The sequence below is a fragment of the Rattus norvegicus genome, chromosome 6 (assembly GCF_036323735.1).
Source record: "Rattus norvegicus strain BN/NHsdMcwi chromosome 6, GRCr8, whole genome shotgun sequence".
Taxonomy (NCBI): Eukaryota; Metazoa; Chordata; class Mammalia; order Rodentia; family Muridae; genus Rattus; species Rattus norvegicus.
The window spans coordinates 128217893-128236224 of record NC_086024.1 but is presented as its reverse complement, the minus strand read 5'-3'; the positions used below and the strand labels follow the sequence as shown (position 1 = coordinate 128236224).

Below are 18332 nucleotides of genomic sequence, written 5' to 3'. Positions count from 1 at the left end.
GACTATCCCGCTTCATGACACCCAAGAGGTGGAAACTGCAAAAGAAATCTTTATTTTTTTTAACTTTCTCAATATTTACAAAGAACAGGATGAACAAGTGAGACGCCCTCCCCCCGCCCCCGGTGGATGGCAGCTGAACAGGTGTGTAACAGGCAGTGCCACACTAGGGTCCCACTGCCTATGGTCTCCACAGGGGCAGGGAAATAAATCTGGGGAAAGTTTCCTGTGACTTGGTCCACAAGCTGCAAGCTCCAAATAGGTACCTGTCTGAGAGGAGCCTTGTCCCTGAGGCAGCCTGGCCAAACCCCTGCCCAGCTCCCTCCTCACACGAAGAGCTTGTCAGTGACGGCATCCTGGAGGCCAGGAGAGGGAAGGTTGAGGATGTTCAGCTAGAGGTAGCCAAAGACGTTGAAGATGGGTGGAGGCATGGCTGGCTTAGTGGGGATAGGCTTCAGAACTACGGGTCTGTACACTTTTGGCCCTGGGGTGTCCACATCCTTGCAGAAGTGGGCCAGCTCCACAGGTGAGGCAGGGCTTTTCCTCCACAAGCCCACACTGGGTACTGGGCCTTGAGGCAGGACACCTGGGAGACCCGGGAAGATGGGCTGTCCATGGTACTGGAAAGGGCAGTAGCTCCAAGCGTCAAGACTGCCTACCAGGGATACCCCAGACATCTTGAGTGATTCCGTGTCAGTGAGTACCCTTGGGGACATGGGTAGTGGAGCAGTCTCAGGCCCCAGGGACTCCAGACCCTTGCAATTTTTCTTATTCTCATACAGAGATGCCTCCCTGGGGGCCAGGCCCACCTCCAGCCCCATTGGGTAGCTGAGGGTGGGCCTTGGTTCCTCCCAGAACGAAGCAGGCAGCTGTCTCTTCCTCATGGGCACCTGGCCAGGTCTAGTAGCCTCTGGATTCAGACCCCGGAAGCTCTGCTCCTTAGAGAGGCACTCCTCCCTGAAGGGGGTCCCCAGGGCCTTTTCTGTGCAGCTCCCACCCCCACCAGTGCTGGCTTGGGGACAGGGATGGAGGGGTAGCCGTCCGGGCCTCTCTTCAGGCCCCCTCTGCAGGTGGGGCTCTGTCACCCTGCCAGGCAGGCCCCTAGGGAGCCTCGAGTACTTCTGAGAGAAGCGCTTGAGTTGTTTCTGCAGGTACTTGCGATGGTCCACAGAGCGGCGGCAGGGTGCGGACTTGTCCAGGGCCGCCTTGATGTCACTGGACGCCAGGTTTACAAAATTCAGAAGCATCTTCACATCACTGTCAGCTGCCATCACCACGGGAACCGTGCAGGGCTTTCCATGAAGAGTGTGGGTTCTGCTGGGGGCTGGCAGCTCGGAGGAGAGCCCCGGGCAGACCTAGGGAACACAATAGGCAGCTGGGGTCTCTCCGGGGCAGTTACACCTTCCCCAGGGCCACCAGGACCGAATGCACAAATCTCCCCACCCAGGCATCCTCCTGTCCCAGACAGAATCCACAATGGGACCTTCTGACCATCTGAGATGAGACAGGTGCCGACCATTGAATTCAGTCTTCTGCAAGTCAAGGCTCAGAAAATGCAAGCTCCTTGCTCAAAGCCACCCAGCTACAAGTGGCATTTCTGGGGCTACGAAGTGAGTTGGTCGCATCTCCCACATATCGTGAGGCACACAACTCACCATTCAGGTTTTTATTTTCAAAGCCAAAGAAATTCCCTAAAGAAGGCCAAGCCTCCCCCACCCCCTTGGTGGTGGCCTTCCCCTCCCACCACCCCGCCCCCTCTGCAGCCCCCACGCTCCACCCCCAACTCTCACACAGGGCCAGGCAGGATCTCTGTCTAGCACTTAATCTAGACCTGCCTTCAAGGCTCATCTCAGGCTGCCGGCAGCAGGGGACTCCCCTGTAGAAGCATCTGCAGCAATTTCATGCCTCCTCAGCCACCACCCACACTACTGTGCCCCTCCCCCAAGGCCCTACCCCGCTCAAGCCCTGCCCTCCACCCAGCCAGGCCAAACCGCTTGGGACTCCACACTGACCGAAGGTGCAGGCCGGGGGCCCCCCCCCGCCAACGTGGCCGGCAGGTTCCCCACCGCAGACCCCAGCAAGCCTGGCGAGGTGGCGTGCAGTGAGCTCCGAGCAAGCGGGATGAGAAGCAGTTGTGCACAGCCCTTGAGTGGGCTGAATGGAGGACAAGTCCAGAGCTGGGGGGCCCTCAGGCCAATCAGGAGCGCCTCTCCAGATACAAAGCTTCCCAATCAGGCGGCGGAGCCCCGGTCCCACATTCTTTGCCGTCACAAATTGTCACCATGGGGACCATCACAAAAAAAGACAGCTCCCAAATGCAATCATTTCCCGGTAAATTTCTACTTCAGCCTCACTTTCTCCAACCTCCACACCCCCTCCTCCCCTTGACCTCAGTACCCTGGTTTCTCGAGGGAAGTGTGTGTGTGTGTGTGTGTGTGTGTGTGTGTGTGTGTGTGTGTGTGTATGTAAAAAGTATTCGGGATCAAGGAGGGCCCGGTGCAGTGAGACAGGCACCCAACCTTCCCCAGATACTCCAGGCCTCCAGCTGCCATGCTCCAGTGCAGACAGACAATTGGATGGGGTAAGCCGGGGTGGGCTGCATTCCCTCTGCCCTTGAGTGTTGAGTGTGTGTTCTCTGACTCTGTCTCTGGCTTCATGTCTCTCACCTCTTTCACCCGCCCCTCCTGAAGGGGTCCCCTGGGATGGATCGAGAGGTGCGATGATGTGGGGCAAGGTAGCCCGGCCAGGCTGGCTGAGGGGTGCTGGGATATCCATGGGAAGGGAGCCGAGGCTCTCAGGAATCTTGTCTTTATGTTTGCTTCCTCAATTGAGCTGCACAAAGGCTGAATTGCCCATTCAGTGCGGCCGGACAAAAGGGTGGCGTTGCACGGTCCCCTTGCATTTGTAGTCAAACAGTTAGGGACTTAAATCGAGTCGTCATGATGGAGAAAGAGGTGGACAAAGCCCATGGAACTGCCATCAGCAAACATTTTCCTGTGTCATATTAGCTAGTCTCCATGGCTCCCCCTGGCCCGGGGACAATGGCACAAGTTTGCACACTTGGCTACTGTCACCGTGCCAACGCCAGCAGGGCTGCAAGCAGGGCCGCTCAGTTGGAGCAAGTGAGGGAGCCCAGGCTGCCATGGTGCCTGCCCATCAAATGCTCAGAAAGAAGGTGAGGCTGACATAGTGAAGGAGGCTGTCTGAGAAGTGCTCACGGGCAGGATCTCCATGCTAGCCAGCCCAGTGGACCCCACACACCACCTCCCCTCCCCTTTCCCTGTCTTCCTGCCACCTTCTTCTGTCCCTGTCTGCATAGTGGCCCACTCCTTCATACCACAGCCTCAAAGCCAGGCAGGCATGGCTGCATGCCCTCGCTTAGGAGTGGCACCGAGAGACGCCTGCTGTGACAGTGGGACACCTGCCTAGAGTAGCCCCAGGTTCCCTCCTCTGGAGGAGACTGCTCAGGGCCAGTGAGCTGCAACTCCCGTGCAGAGCCAGAGATGAACAGACAAGGGTGTGCTGCTGGCATTATGATCCCTGTGGTGGCAACCACCACATTTTTCTCCTTCCTTTGCATAACCAAGGACTGACTGTGCTGCTGCTGTTTAACCCTCGCTGCTTCGGCAGGAGAAATTCTGCAGCATGTCCCAGACCACCCACCTTAACAGGTAAGAGAAGGTACCATCCTTCATGCTCCAAACTCTTGGTGCACTCTGCTGGAGATAGACTCTGTGGCCACCAGGTTAAGCTCCTGCCAGCTCCTCTCAGAACTCTGGCTGCCTGCATCAAGGTAGTGTGTACCCCATGTGTCTGGGGCTACCTCCTTTATCTCCCTCCCATACATGCTGGGAGATCACCTCACACATCCAGCCTGTTTCTGCCCTCATCTACTCCTGGCCTGTGACCAGTGCACCCAGTTCCCTAGAAAGAGACAGCTCCCAAGGGGGTTGCTGTTGGTCACTCAGCTTCCTGAGACGGTAGCATGATTGTGCCCTTTAGGGGACTACTACCGCACTGTAGTGCTCTCTCATGCTTCTCTCGTTAGTGGGCTTTGTGGGAATCCAGTCTGAAAATGTCTTTCCAGATTTGAGGTAGAGGGGGATAGGATAGCTCAGTGGTGGAGCCCCAGCTCAGAGCACATCAGACCCCTCCAGAGGCCTTAATGTGCACTGTCCTTCCAGGGCTTGGCACGGGGAGGCTTCTTGTTTCTGAAGAGCTGCCATCTTGTTGACCGGAAATGACTTCTTGTTCTGTTTGCTTGTAGTCCAACTTGAGCGTGCTAAGGGTGGTGAGGGCTCGGCTGCTAGCTTGTCCTAGGACCGCGGACGCAGAGGCGTCCTTGACAAAAGGACCCTTAGAGCCGCTGCGCGTAGATCGACAAGATTGTCTTGTTTCCCTAGGGTGATGGCACTTAAAGAAGGAGGCGGATTCCGGCTTGCGCCCAGGTGGGGGTCTCTGCCAAGCTCAACCAAAGGCAAATCATCTCAGCAGAGTGACTAAGTCAACCAGAGAGAAGAGCGCCAACCTTCCCCTCCCCAGCACACAGGGCTGGGGAGCCCCCACTGCTGGTTCTCAGACTGGTACCTCCCCCCGCCCCATCTCAGCAAGTAAAGATCCTCCTTGACCTAAAAGTATAAGGGAATGCATGCTAAATGTTCCCCGGATACAAGAATGACTATCCAGAGTGAAGAGCCGCTGTCCCTGGGCAGGGAAGGACAGATTCCTGCTGGCAGCAAATCCCAGTCTCTGGTTGTGACATCCCAATATGCTGTGGTCTGACAGCTGTCAACTGGAGACAGACCTAATTTCCCCAGGGACTATACCTGCCCAGGGAGCTGGCTTACTCCAACCATCCTGGCTCTGGGGATGAATGCCACCAATCGCTCTGACTGGAGGAACGTGCAAAGGCCACTGGAGGTACAGTAGCTTGCCAGAAGCTCTGTTAATACGGGACGCACATCGCGGGGTGACTTATGCAACCCCTTACATAACAGCTTCTATCAAAGTCCAGCCCGCAGCAAGTGTCAACCACAATCAACCTGAGTAGGGACAGGAGGCGTTGGGCGGAAGTAAGCTCCTGTGGCTGCTGGGATAAGTGCTCCCTGTCCTGGCTGCCCAACTTCATGGTTAATGATGACCCCCAGTATGACTGTGCCCACAGAACTGCTGGCACCTCAGGTGACCATGGGTAGTTACAGCCTCGTGTGGTCAGTCCCTATAGCAACAGAGGTAAGTGTTAACTAGGAATCCCTAGTGGTAAATGCTTTGATTTCTCCCGATACAAATCGGGAGAAACCTCACTCACTAGCCTGGGCTTTAACCTCACTTGCTTTATCCCTAGTATAGCAAGGGTTCAAAGATGAAGTCTAAGGACAACAGGCTCCGGGTTGAGATGGCGCAGCCATTCTCCCTCCATTACACAGAGCCTCAGGAAGGCCGGCTTCTGGAAGGAATCTGACAGGAGTGAGGATATACACAGCTAGCCTTGTTTGCTCTTGGATGTTGGGAAAGTGGTCAGGTTTAAGTTGAATGGCACACAGATAAACAGACCATTAACCTATGCTCAACAGAGGTCACTGAAGCATGAGGCTACGAAACTTGACAAAAATGAGTGACCGTGAAGGCAATGAGCTGTGTCTCAAATTCTTCACCTTTAAGGGGGGAATCATAGTCCCTGGCAAGATTCATACTGTGATTAAAATCCCACACAGAGAAGAGGTTGCCTGGTGTGTAGCCAATACCCTTCCCTTCTCCTTGCTTCCCCACAGAGCTGGATCAAGTCTGCTCTGTAGGTTGGGGCTGGTGTGGCACAAGCAGTGTGGTAGTTGTGGCTTGGTGCCTCAAGGTTCTGTGCCCAGTGGATCCTGGCCCCACATTCCTGATACTGTTCTGAACCCTCACCCTCAGACCCGCCACGGACAGACACTTCACCTTGGCTGTGTCCTCTCCTGCCTTTCTTGTGCTGAGTCCTGTCCAGTCAGGGCACTGGCCAGGAATCAGAAGTCAGTTTAATCTCAACTGTCAATTCGGATTTGATTGGTCATGCCTCCAAAGAGCCTTGTGGGACAATTCCAAGGCCAGCATGGAATTTGGAATGCTTTGATCAGCTAGTGATGTCTGCCCTGGGGATGGATGGTGATGGTCTCTTTCTCTGGGTGCCAGGTCCCTGATTCCCTGGGAAGGTGACAGGATGCCGAGCTTGGTGTTTTAGTAGTCCAACTCCTGCAGTTTTAATCAAGCACTTTTAAATCAAGCGATTTTCATAGGACACTGGAGGAGGCCAGTGACTTATCCAGATACATATTCCTTTAAGCAGTACCCAGATCTCTTGCTTCCCAGGGGAAGGTGTCTCCGTTCAACTCAACAGGTTTTTGTTTTCCTTGAGACAAGATTTCACTGTAGAGCCCAGGCTGGCCTGAAACATGTGGTCCTCTTGCCTCTGCCTCTCAAAGGCCGGAGCTACAGGCTCAGGGACCATACTTGACTCCACACCTACTGACAACGATCAACACGCAGCCAGGCACTAGCCATAATAAACATCTTATATTTCTAATGGTATTCAATAATTCCTTTTGAGATTTGCTTTGATTTTTATTTTATGTGTATTGTTACCTTGCCGGCATGTTTTATCTGTACACCATGTGTGTGCAGTACCCAAGGAGGCCAGAAGGTGGTGTTGGATGCCTTGCAACTGGAGTTACAGATGGTTGTGATCTGCTGTGGATCAAACATGGGCCCTCTGGAAGAGCATCCACTGCTCTCAACTGCTGAGCCGTTTCTTGAGCCCCACGTGTCCAGTGCCATTTTATACTCACAACCACCCTGCAGGATGGGTTCCTCTATTTTCTCACACTTGGCAGACAGAACTATGGCTCAAGGAGGACAGGTGACTTAACCACTGGTTAAGAGGATGAACCAGGGAGGGTTCAAGCCCCACCTCCATGACTGCGACTTTCTATTAGTTTTTGAGTGTCATACAAGACAACAGTCATAACCTGGGAGAAGACCCAGATCCAGAGATTGTGGGCACTCTGGAGTGCCAAGACAGTGAGAAGTTTAGTGTCTTGTATAGGGGAGGAGGTCACAGCAGGAATGGAGTGATACAAGGTAGGAAGGAAATGTTGGTTCTTCCCATGATTTGCATTCACGAGGCACATAATAAATGCTGTGTGCCTGAGTGAATACTCACATAAAAAGGTCAGAACGTGAAGTAATATGGTCAGCTGACTCCTGAGTGTCCCTTCAGTGCCTGACTTGACCCCTGGGCACACTCCCACCCCCAGCGGCATGTTGCAAACACACGCCACCATCTCCATAGAAGCCCTTGCCTCCTGGCAGTAGGATTTCAAAAGGAACAGTAGGAGAAATGACCACACGCCTGCCTCCAGTGTGTTCAGTGTGGGGATCATGCTGTCTCCAGAGGTGAATAAGGACCAACCGGGCTGCAACCTGGCAGAGATAGCAGCCTGCAACCAGGCACCAAACAGGCATCGGAGAAACCAGCTAAGGACCATTAACCCTAAAGGGTCATATATCCTGGGATGCTGAGCGTTACCTGGAATCAGGTGACCTCTGGACGTGTTCCCAGAAATGAAGCTCCTTTATATTCAGACACCTCCGTCTTCCCCATCTTTGTTTTTATCTCCTCCCTTCTTAACACCCCCATCACGGTTCCTTTCACACACGTGCTAGTAGCATATCCAAAAACGTCGCCATGTCCCTGACTATGGGCAGTGGGTAGAAAGACCTTCCCCTTGACATGGATTCAGTGACTTCCTCCTAATGAATCTCTGCCTATTAGAAGGAAAAGTGACCGTGCAAGTTCTAGGCAAGGTTGGATGGAGGGGCGTGTGAGTGTGTAGGCAGTTGGGTGGAGAGGTAGGTGTGTAGATGGATGGATGGGTAGGTGGGTGGATGGATTGGTAAGCGTATGTATGTATGCATGTATGTATGCATGTATGTATGCATGTATGAATGTATGTATGTATGAATGTATGTATGCATGTGTGTATGCATGTGTGTATGCATGTATGTATGCATGTATGAATGTATGTATGTATGAATGTATGTATGCATGTATGTATGCATTATGTATGTATGTATGAATGTATGTTTGTATAAGTGGATGGATGAGTGGATCAAGGGATGGGTGGATGGGTAAGTGGATGGCTGAATGGATGGGAGGATTGGTGAGTTGGACAAATGGATGGAAGGGAGTGAATTGGATGGGTAAGTGAATGGCGACTGAGCAGTTGGATGGTTGGGTAGATGGACAGTTTAAAACTTTTTGGGTTTCCCAGAAACAGTGTGTTTGGTATGACTGACTGAGTGGTGGTCATAATTTCTTCACATACTTCAAGTCTTTCTGTCTGTGAGGTTGTCTGCACACAAATGCCTTGTCAACCCACTCTTTAGTTTCATCTTGTCTGGCTACCCATTTCCTACTGTCTGCTGCGACCTTCTCTTCAACAGACACTGTGCCATAGATACTGGTGGTAGGTACTGGGGGAAGCATGAAAAGCAACACAGGATGGAGCGAGGGGCCTCTGAGGTCACACGGGGCAGGGGAGGGGCCTCTAACATCACACAGGGCGGGGCAAGGGGCCTCTGACATCACACAGGGCAGGGCAGGGGCCTCTGACATCACACAGGGCGGGGCAAGGGGCCTCTGACATCACATGGGGCAGAACGAGGGGACCTGTGAGGTCACATGGGGCAGGGCAGGGGCCTTACTAATATCACACGGGGTGGGGCAGGGGGGCCTCTGACGTCATTCAGGGCAGGGGCCTCTGACATCACATGGGGCAGAGCAGGAGGCCTCTGACATCACATGAGGCGGGGCATGTAGCCTCTGACATCACATGGGGCGGGGCAGGAGCCTCTGAGGTCACACGTCTGGCTTCAGGTCTTAGCCCTGCCTTTCACCATCTGTGTGACCGCTCTGAGCAACCTCAGTTCTTCCTGTCAGGCCGTGGTCCCTGGTCTGTTCTTGGAGGGTTTGAAGGCAAGGAACACAGAGTGCTTGTTTCCAGACTGGAGAGCTCTGCCACCCATCAGAACCATCCGCCCGGTCCATCCCATTTGATGAAGAAACACACTGAGATGTACAGACACTTTCACTAAGCAACTTGATGGGTTGATAATTGGAATCTTGCTTCTCAAGACCTACTGTGTCTTCCCTCCCTTTTTACTTCCCTCTCTCCCTCTTTTATTTGAAAAATAGATTTTTTTCATATAATACATTCTGATTTCAGTTTTCCCTCTCCCAAATCTTCCTAGATACCTCTCAAATCCACACCCTTTCTGTCTCTCCTTAGAAAACAAACATACACCTAAATAATAATAATAATAATAATAATAATAATAATAATAATAATAAAAACAATTCCCTCTCTTCTGAACCCACCTTCAGGATTCACTTTTGTGTGCTCAGCCTTGGATAGCCACAAGGAGGCGACCATGGAACCAAGGTTTCCAGCCACCTGCAAGCCCCTCAGTCTTTTCTCAGAAAAGCACGGTGGCGGTGGCAGAAGATGGCACGGCTGTCACCAGCTGTCCCCGTACAACAGGTTGGTAATCACAACTACTTGGAAGACTGAGTCAGGAGGCCTGCCTGTCTCAGAATTAAAAAGTAAGAAGTTGGCTATAACTCCATGGGAGAGTCCCTGCCTAGCATGTGTGAGATCCCCAGGAAATAAGACAAATTAACAGAACTACTTATTTCTCCGTGTTGCTTGGAAGCAGGAGCAAAGACGGAGTTGAAGGCTCAGGGTTGTCCTGAAAACTGCTGACCCTGAGTTGAGCCCTAAAGGATGCCAAGTGGTTGGTCAGGAAGGTAGGGCCTGCAGTTTCTAAGCAGCCACAGGAGACATCTGTCCTGACCTCTCAGTCCAGTTCTTCATGGTAGCTCAGAGGTATCCAGACCTAGCCAGAAGCCAGTAGAGGGCACTGTGATCTTTTCTAATCACAGCCTGGCAGCTGCAGACTATGAAGTTAAAGGGAGTCCATGCTCCTGGGGGAAGGAGAGCCCTATTCTCCTGACCCAGAGCTGGAAAGCTGAACATGGAAGGCCAGGGGAAGGACACAGCTCTTGGGGTCAGTGAGACCCAGAGGCAGGATTATGGGGCTAGTGTAGCAGAGAATGAGGTTCAATGATGAAACAGCATTGGCTATAAAGACAAAGACAGAGCCCAGTCACCTCTTCCCACAGCAGCCCCAAACAGACTGCAGTACTGTTCCTGTGCCATCTCCACCCCATTCCCTGGAGAAAGAGGCTACACAGGGAACAAGTTAAGCCCGCAGGCCACCTCGGGGCTGCAGTACATCTCCAGTATTTCAGCAGCTGGAGAGGATCTTGATCATTAGAAGCATGGCAACACCAAGATGCCCAAGGCTGGGCACAGAAAAAATGCTCGGGTGCTAACCAAAGTCTTCAGATGCTAAGGCGATGGCCACAGAATGCTTGCCATGACAGTAAGCAATTTAGGGTAATTCTCCCGTCCCCCTTGATTCACAGATGGATGGAGCCTATGGGGAATAGATGGGGTCTTGGTCTCATCGCCCAGCCAGATGGGCTGGTGTCCTCCCCTCCGAGGTTAGGCAAGGTCAGAATTTGGCTCTGGGCTCAGAATTCAGCCATGTGGTAGCCAGATGGTTCTAGGTAGGCACACAGTGGCTTCTTGGTCACTGTTCTACTGCTATGAAGAAACACCAGGACCAAGGTAACTCTTACAATAAATAGGATTTAACTGGGGTTTGCTTAAAGTCTCAGAGGTTTAGTCCACTGTGATCATGGTGGGAACACAGGAGCAGGCAGGCTGGAGAAGGTAGCCAAGAGCTACATCCCGATCTGCAAGGAGAGAGAGAGAGAGAGAGAGAGAGAGAGAGAGAGAGAGAGAGAGAGAGAGAGAAAGAGAGAGAGAGAGAGAGAGAGAGAGAGAGAGAGAGAGAGACCGGGCCTGGCATGTATGGGCATTCAACTATGTGAGCCTAACAGGCCACTCTTATTCAAACCAGTACAATGGCTCTTGGGTAGCTTAATAACAACTCAGACTCTCGGTGTGCCTACTCTATGTCTCAGACTCCATAGGTTGGGTGCTAATGATTGCTCCTGGTGTCAGACGGGTCTAGCTTTTGGGAGGGTGCTGATTCTCACATGGTGGCCCCTGTTGAATGAGCAAGGGTAGGATGGTTTGTTCTAACTGATCTTAATCCTGGACCAACCTGGGTAGACTTCCATGTTGATGGGCAGACAGATGGCCCCAAGCTCAGAGTGTCTCACGGGTGTGGGCTGAAAAGGACACACGGTGGCTCAGAGTCTGTCCTCAAAAGATGCAGGGGACAGGAACCATTTGGGTACCTGCACCCCCATCCCATCAGACTCACAACCATCTCCTTAGCACAACCTTCAAGGAAGATGTGTTTACAGAGCCACAGAAAGCTGCAGAGGTCCAAGACAACAGTCTGCTTCCACCACAGGGCTGCTTAGCCTCTGAGGCCAAGGTCACACGTGAGCTAGGGACACAACACATCAGGCTGCAGGACATGCCTAGCATGTGGTGTGAGTCACAGCAGACATTTGTGTCTGCTTAGTCAAGGACATTTGATCTTTCTGGCTGGCTTGAGTTTGGTCTTTGAACTCAGCAGGAAGAACCTGGGGCTCGGCAGAGACACATGGAGACAGGTGGTCCAGGCCACTTCTGGGCTGGTCATTCATGGCATACCTGGCCTAAGGGATGAATCCCAAGTGTAACTTGAACCCTAGATCTCTAGAAATCTCCTTGGCCATGAGTCAGTCAATCTCTCTGTCTCTCTGTCTCTCTGTCTCTCATTCTCTCCCCCCGCCCCGTGTCTTTCTCTTTCTCTGTCATTTCAATCTCTGCCTCCCTGTCTCTCTGTTTCTGCCTCTGTATTTCTCTATGTGTCTCTCTGTGTGTCTGTCTCTCTCTCACATGTATACACGTGAGCATGTGGCACACACACACACACACACACACACACACACACTGAGGTCTTTTTCTCTGTGCCCACCCTACCATTCCAGATGGACATCAGGTTAGTAGGTTGGCCCCCTCCCACTTTGCTCCACTTTCTCTGCAGGCAAACACTCCCTGATTCCAGCTCTGGGGGACTCCTTGTAGGAAAAACGGGACGACTCTGAAGGGTGAGACTTCTCCGAGCCCTTCCAGCTGGTATACATTGCACACAGTGGAACATACATTTCTGAGCACGGTTCTGTGCCAGGCTCTCCTGAATTATGCCCACAGTCAATCAGACCATCAGTGGTCATTACTCGAAGAGACAGGCTATTAGCGTCTCTGGCTCATGTCAATTTAAATACCTGAAAGGGTCTGTTCATTCGGATTTGTATCATAACCTTGAGAGCAGCACTTGAGCACCAAAGTCTGGGGTGAGTCATTTCTCCCTGAATGATTAACAAAAGGTTTAAAGCTATTTTGATCCAAAAGACCAAACATTTTAGGAATCTTTTTAATGTCATGTGACAGAAACAGTCTCAGGCTGTGGTGAAGAAAGGGGAGATCTTTATTGGCTGTTAAAAACCAAGAAGTGCAAAGAGGAGGAGATTGCAGGTATGTCTGGCTCCAGAATCCAGTGTCCCCAGGGCCAGTCTACTGCCTGACTCCTCCCAGCGTCAGTCCTCCATGGGCATACTGGGAGCACCACAATTCTATTCCTGCCTCACCTCAGATTTTAGGTTCAGGGAATAAATGAGACTTTCTTTCCCAGGAGTCTAAGGGAAAAGCTTCCTCTTAGTTCAACCAGACTAAGCTGCAATGCCTAGATCTCAAAATTATGTCCCTGTCCCTCTGGCTGGAACTAAAAAACCCATGTTTTACAGCCAAGGGGGACGCCATGAGGGTGTTCTTGTTTCTTCTTCAAGCAGCTGTCCAAGGAGGGCTATGCTGTTCCTTATCTGTGTGGTTCGACTGTCCTGGGGCAGGGGCATGCATACTCTCTGTGGAGGGCTACATTTAGGGTTATGCAGGGTCTCCTCCTCTCTCTCCTTCAACACCCTTTAAAAAGCATTCTTAGTCTGTAGATGAGGCAAACAGCTCCACAGACTTAGCTTACTGCCCCTGCCTTGGGGTTTTGATGTTGTATACATGGAGTCAGGGGCAGAGAGAAGGAAAACGGGTCCCTCACCCACTCCTTGCAACCTTAGCCTTGATGTGGTTGGTATACAGTACACCCACCCCTCCTGATCCTTGAAGTAGGCTTCAGACCCAAGGTCTCCTGACTCCAGCCTGGGAAGGAAAGGTGACACATTCTAAACGTTCTGTACGAACAGCTTAACTCAGATCCGGGCTCCTCTGTAGTCACCAAATTCCCCAAGAGGAAAAGCAGACAGGGCTCAGAGCATCAGCAGCCTGGCCTTCCGGGCATTTGAGCGGTCTAAGATTTGCTGTTTCCGGAGCAGTTCCGTGAGGATGCCGACTTTTCCCAGGTCACCTTCTGAGCGAGTTTTCCTGCTCTCAGCTCTCAGGAGTCCCGGCGTTGGTCTCACCACAGGAACATTTTTGGAATGGAGGAAGAAAGTGACTGGCATTTGTTGGTGCTGGCAAACAGAACAGAAGAGGCTCTGCCCATTCGCGGCTGAGAGAGTGGGCCGGCCGTAGGCAATGTGACTGTTAGCACCGCAGTGAAGCTAAGGAGCCTGGCTGGGCGGGGCCGCAGAATGGCCACACCTCTTATTTGTGTCTAGTATGATTTAGTGACCATCTCCTCAACCCCGGGCAGACGCCAGCCAGCATCCGCTCACCGCAGCCACCTGTTTCTATCCTGTGCAGCAGTGGACAAGAGACAACAAAGCTGAGACCTGTAAAAGAACATTCTTAGCTTTGTGAGGTAGGTATGTATGTCCCTGTTGTGACACGAAAGGTTTTCAGCACCAAGAGGGTCCCCAGAGAGTGCATTCCTCTTCTACCTATAAGTATGGAAAACGAGACCCAGGAAAGCCTTAAGTTACTTGAAGCCAATCAGTTTTGACAGGACGAGTCTAGATTTCTAGACCTTATCACATGGAACAGGCCCCTTGATCGTTGACACGTCTGTGAGTCTGTGTCTACCATAAATAAAGTGGATTGGATTACCTTTAGGCCCAGACTGCTCGCTGTGTGAGGGGGCTCAGGTTTTGGCCTACTGCTACCCGTCTGCAATTCCCAGTTCGTCCACCAGGTGGCCCAGACATTGCTAAACTGGGCTTTTGGTCCAAAGAGCCAGGCTTCTCTTCCAGTTATAACTGAGTGGCGTGAGCCCTTGTCTGCTTATTTCCCAATCAAACTTAATCAGAACAGAAAGGGAAATTCGCGTCTCAAAATTACGGGGACTCGGTGCTGTAATGAACGAGTGCTGGACAGAGAGGCTGGGGATTGTCTTTTCAGATCCGACATAAGCTGACCTGTTCGCCGCAGAGCCTCCTTAGCCTAGTGCTTCACAGATCTGAGATGCTGGAGGAGAATCCCTTAGACAGCATCATGTCCTGGGTGCTCTGGAAATTTATTAACAAGGCGCCGCACAGGTCCAGCCCTAGGGTGTCAAATACTGACAGTCTGAGGGAACAAGTCACAGGAGATACCCAGGGTTCCCCCTGCCACTTTAGCGACATGGGGAACAACACAGGACTCCTAGGCCATAGCCTGGCAAAATCCTGCCTTTGTCATCTGCCTGCCCTGGGAGGGTGGGGCAATTTCGCTGTTGATACCTCACATGCCAGGGGCCCCTGTCTGTGGTCAGTTACATCTCTGCCTGGGAGGAGGGGCGTGACACACACTGGGTACAGTGGCTACCGTGGGGGATGTAGTGAAGTCCTTACACTCTCAGCTAGAAGACTGTGTTTATCCATATTCCCTGTACGGAAGAAGATATTTCAGGCTATTCCTATACAAACACCACTTTCATTCAGTTGGCAATCTTTCTAGAATGTTCTGCAAGCATATGTCCCCTTAGGATGGTCTTGGGGTAGCAAAAAAAAGGGACTGTGTTTTGTATTGTATTAAAACTACTCTGGAGTTTAAGGACCAGCTCTTGGATGTGGGGAGGGCGTGTTGGTGGCTCTTCAAGGGTGAGGAAAGGATACCAGGTAAAGACGGAGGAAGAGGAGGCTACAGGACTGAGGAGAGCAACTCGGCGGACAGCTGACGGGGAAGGTGTCATGCACAGGTTGCTGCTAAGGACCTGGTCATCCAAGCACTTTCTAAGTCACACTAAGTGATGGAGACGTGGAAGTCAGTTCACGATGGGGGTGATGGCTGGACCACGTGAGACCTCAGGCAGGAGTACAAGCAACACAGGGCACCAATAAGGAGCAGTCCTGAAGCCAGTTCTGCATGTGATCTCTCTCCTTTCTGCCTTGGTTGCCATTTTTATCCCATACAAAAGAGGCCAGGTAAGATGGCTCCACACATCCCTTCTACTGTGGGCCTTCCAGAATGATCCGTCACAGAATATCTATAAGTATATAGATTTCTACTAAATCTCCCTGGCCCTTGTGGGTGAGCACCTGGAATGCTCCCTTCCCTGAAGGTGATGGGAGAATGAGAGACCATGTTCCAGAACTCCAGGAGGCTCCCCCATGTTGCATCTGTCTTTCCCATGCTCCCCTGTGCTGCGTCTCTCTTTCCTGGGCTTCTCACTTGCTTCCTCCACAAAGTAGCAATCCTCCAGGAGTGTCTGCAGTAGAAATGAGAAGTGGCTGGGCTCAGTCCAGCCCTCATCCTCCCAGCAACCCCGGGAGACTCATTCCTACCGTCAACCACTTCCTCTTAACTGTGGCCATGACCCAAGCGTTATGATAGACTGGGATGTCAGGTCAGCATTAAGTGTCTGGCTGGGCTAACCAGACACCACCACGGACAGCTGCATGGTTCTTGTTCAATCCATCGATGTCTCTTTAAATCCCACTAGGAGGAAGTTGGATTTGTCCCGGCGTGTGGCAGACAGGACAGTATTCATCTGGTGGATCCCCTGGCACATGGACAAGTCTGGTGAGGGTCATCACCTTGAAGAGACTGGTCTCTCTTACTGACATGTAACAACAGAACAAGCAGCTTGTGCTCTGTACGGTCTGAGGTCCTTTGTACCCCACAGTCTAAAGTTCTCTGTACCCCACAGTCTAATGTCCTCTGCACCCACAGTCCAATGTCCACCTGTACCCCAAAGTCTATGCAACCTTTTCCATCTCACCGACTGATTCAACAAACACTGAGAGCAAGCGCCGGGCTCGTCATGAGTGTGGTAAACTTGATCCTGTTCTTGGTTCCCCTCCAGATTGTACCCTGTAGGTATGGGGAGATGGCTCAGTGGGCCAAGTGCTTGCTGCGTAAACAGAGGTGCTGAGCTTGGGTCCTCCACATCCACACAAAGAGCTCACTGTGGAGGTTTCTGGGTTGCTTTCTTTGTCCCATAAAAAAAGAGACCAGATAAGATGGCTCCACAAGTCCTTTCTACTGTGAGCCTTTCAGAATGATCCATCAGGGACCTCCTCCATTGTAAAGCTAATACGGACATGGGACAATTTCTACCTTGCATGAGTCATGCTGACTTCTGGATATACCACGATAGTGGCATGAGAGTTCATTTTATGTCAGTTTCAGCCAGGACTGCTGTGTCGCCCACTGTATAAATATCCCATATGTAACTCCAGCGCTGTGCGTACCCCTGGAGTTTTGTGTCTCTCATACCCTCCACAGCTGGTAATGCACACCTTCCCACGTCTTCACTTCCTGTGCCTCAGTTTCCCTTTATACATCCAGAAAACCAAGCTCCAAAGCAGACATGGGCAGATCCTATGACTCCCCATGGGTTGTGGACTCAGAAAATTGAAGAGTTCAGCCCTCAGCTCAAGTTGGCAGGACCAGAGCCCTAAATCAGGACAGATGCAGCCCGGCCAATCGACTGAGCATGAGGCTCTGGACCGAGATTGAAATATACACAACTCACCCAGCACACACCCTGCTACCACCCGAGCTCCTGCTTTACATCACCAGGGATGTCTGCATCCTGGAGCTAAGTCCAGGATGTAACTGAGGACTCCTCTTGCCTCACGGAGACCTACACTGTAAATCAGGTGCCTGTAGATGAGAGGAGGGGAGGAGGCCCGTGAGAGGCTGGATCCTTCCATCAGCACCCAGATGGTGGGCTCACTGGTCTCTCACAGAGATAGGGCTGCAGATCTGTCCACGTGCTCAGTGGTCCTCACCCACCTGAGCCCTCCTCACCCACCTGAGCCCTCCTCACACTGCATGAGGGTGAGTTGTACACCCAGGGATGCTGGCTCTGCCTCAAGGAGTTCCCACTTGCTTCCCTACCTACCCTATTAGCTTCCTATACTCCCTAGAAAGAGGATCTCTGTGATGGGCATTCAAGGAAACCCTGGCCTTTGTCTCTCAGGGCTCTCACATGGGAGACCTGGTTGGGGTTTCATCTCTGGCTTCTTTCTCTTTGGGACAGCACCCCCAACTGCTGCTTGCTGTCTTTTGAGCCTCTCAGGTTGGTGGCCATTCCTGCTTCTGTCCCAAGAGCTGTCATCTGCCTGTATCCTAAAACCTGGATACAGGACACTGTGGCATTCCCCTCTGTAAATGCAGTAAATGCTCCAGGATGTGGACTGTGTCCGTGTTAGGAACCCTACCGATCCATGTCCCAGGAAAGAATAGTCCACTGCCACAAAGGATGGACAAACTGGACCGGTAAGTAGTGCACCATGCTTCCTGTCATTTTCAATCCTTTCTAGATTTTTCTTTTGTGTGTGAATGGGGGAGTCCCATGTGTGTAGTTGTTTGTACACGCACGTATGTACACTTGAAAATGGAGGCTGGGTATCCTCCTCAGTCACTCTCCTACCTTAGTCTTTGAGGCAAGGTCTCTCAAACAAACCCAGAGTTCACTGATATGAATAGTCTTGCTAGCCAGTTCACTCTGTCTCTCTGCCTGCTGAGGCCAGAATTACAGGTGGTCTGCCCTGTCGATCCAGCAGGGGGATTGGTGGAGCTAAACTCTTGTCCTCATAGTTTGTCAAGCAGGTACTTAACTGCCGAGCTGTCCCCTGAGTAACCCCATCATTTTTACTTATTTTGGGTTTATCAAAAGGGGTTAAATAAAAAATAAAGCTGGGCAGTGGTGGCACAGCCTGGTCTACAGAGTGTGTTCTAGGGCAGCCAGGGGTACACAGAGAGACCCTGTCTTGAAATAAAGGTCTTCCCAAATGTCTTCACATTCAGAGTTCATTTTTTTCCAAACAGTTATCTTTGGGGACACTCCTTTCCATGTTGGCTTGAGAGTTGTGTCCAGGTTACCATCATCACTAACATCAC

General features: G+C 51.7%; 1 protein-coding gene and 1 long non-coding RNA gene across 9 annotated transcripts; one reads left to right on the top strand and one right to left on the bottom strand.

Moving 5' to 3' along the window:
- Positions 1-31: 31 nt before the first annotated feature.
- Positions 32-6054, bottom strand: Fam181a (family with sequence similarity 181, member A). Of its 3 annotated transcripts, none has more exons than XM_006240509.5 (2): positions 5932-6054; positions 32-1352 (listed from the first exon to the last, which is right to left on the bottom strand). In XM_006240509.5, exon 2 carries the CDS (start codon positions 1266-1268, stop codon positions 390-392), a length of 879 nt encoding a protein of 292 aa, XP_006240571.1. In that variant the 5' UTR covers positions 1269-1352; positions 5932-6054; the 3' UTR covers positions 32-389. The 3 variants fall into 3 exon arrangements, with proteins under 3 accessions (XP_006240571.1, NP_001278288.1, XP_038967999.1); NM_001291359.1 differs by lacking the exon at positions 5932-6054 and adding an exon at positions 2010-2089; XM_039112071.2 differs by lacking the exon at positions 5932-6054 and adding an exon at positions 1788-1908.
- LOC120103607 (uncharacterized) lies at positions 2449-17932 on the top strand. Of its 6 annotated transcripts, XR_010052331.1 has the most exons (4): positions 2449-2578; positions 4401-4917; positions 9413-13866; positions 15925-17932. It is a non-coding gene; the product is annotated as an uncharacterized LOC120103607 (long non-coding RNA). The 6 variants fall into 6 exon arrangements; XR_010052333.1 differs by lacking the exons at positions 9413-13866; positions 15925-17932 and adding an exon at positions 3585-3668 and having other exon boundaries at positions 2474-2578; positions 4401-6553; XR_005506213.2 differs by lacking the exons at positions 2449-2578; positions 9413-13866; positions 15925-17932 and adding exons at positions 3103-3172; positions 3585-3668 and having other exon boundaries at positions 4401-6553.
- The last annotated feature ends 400 nt before the right edge of the window (positions 17933-18332 follow it).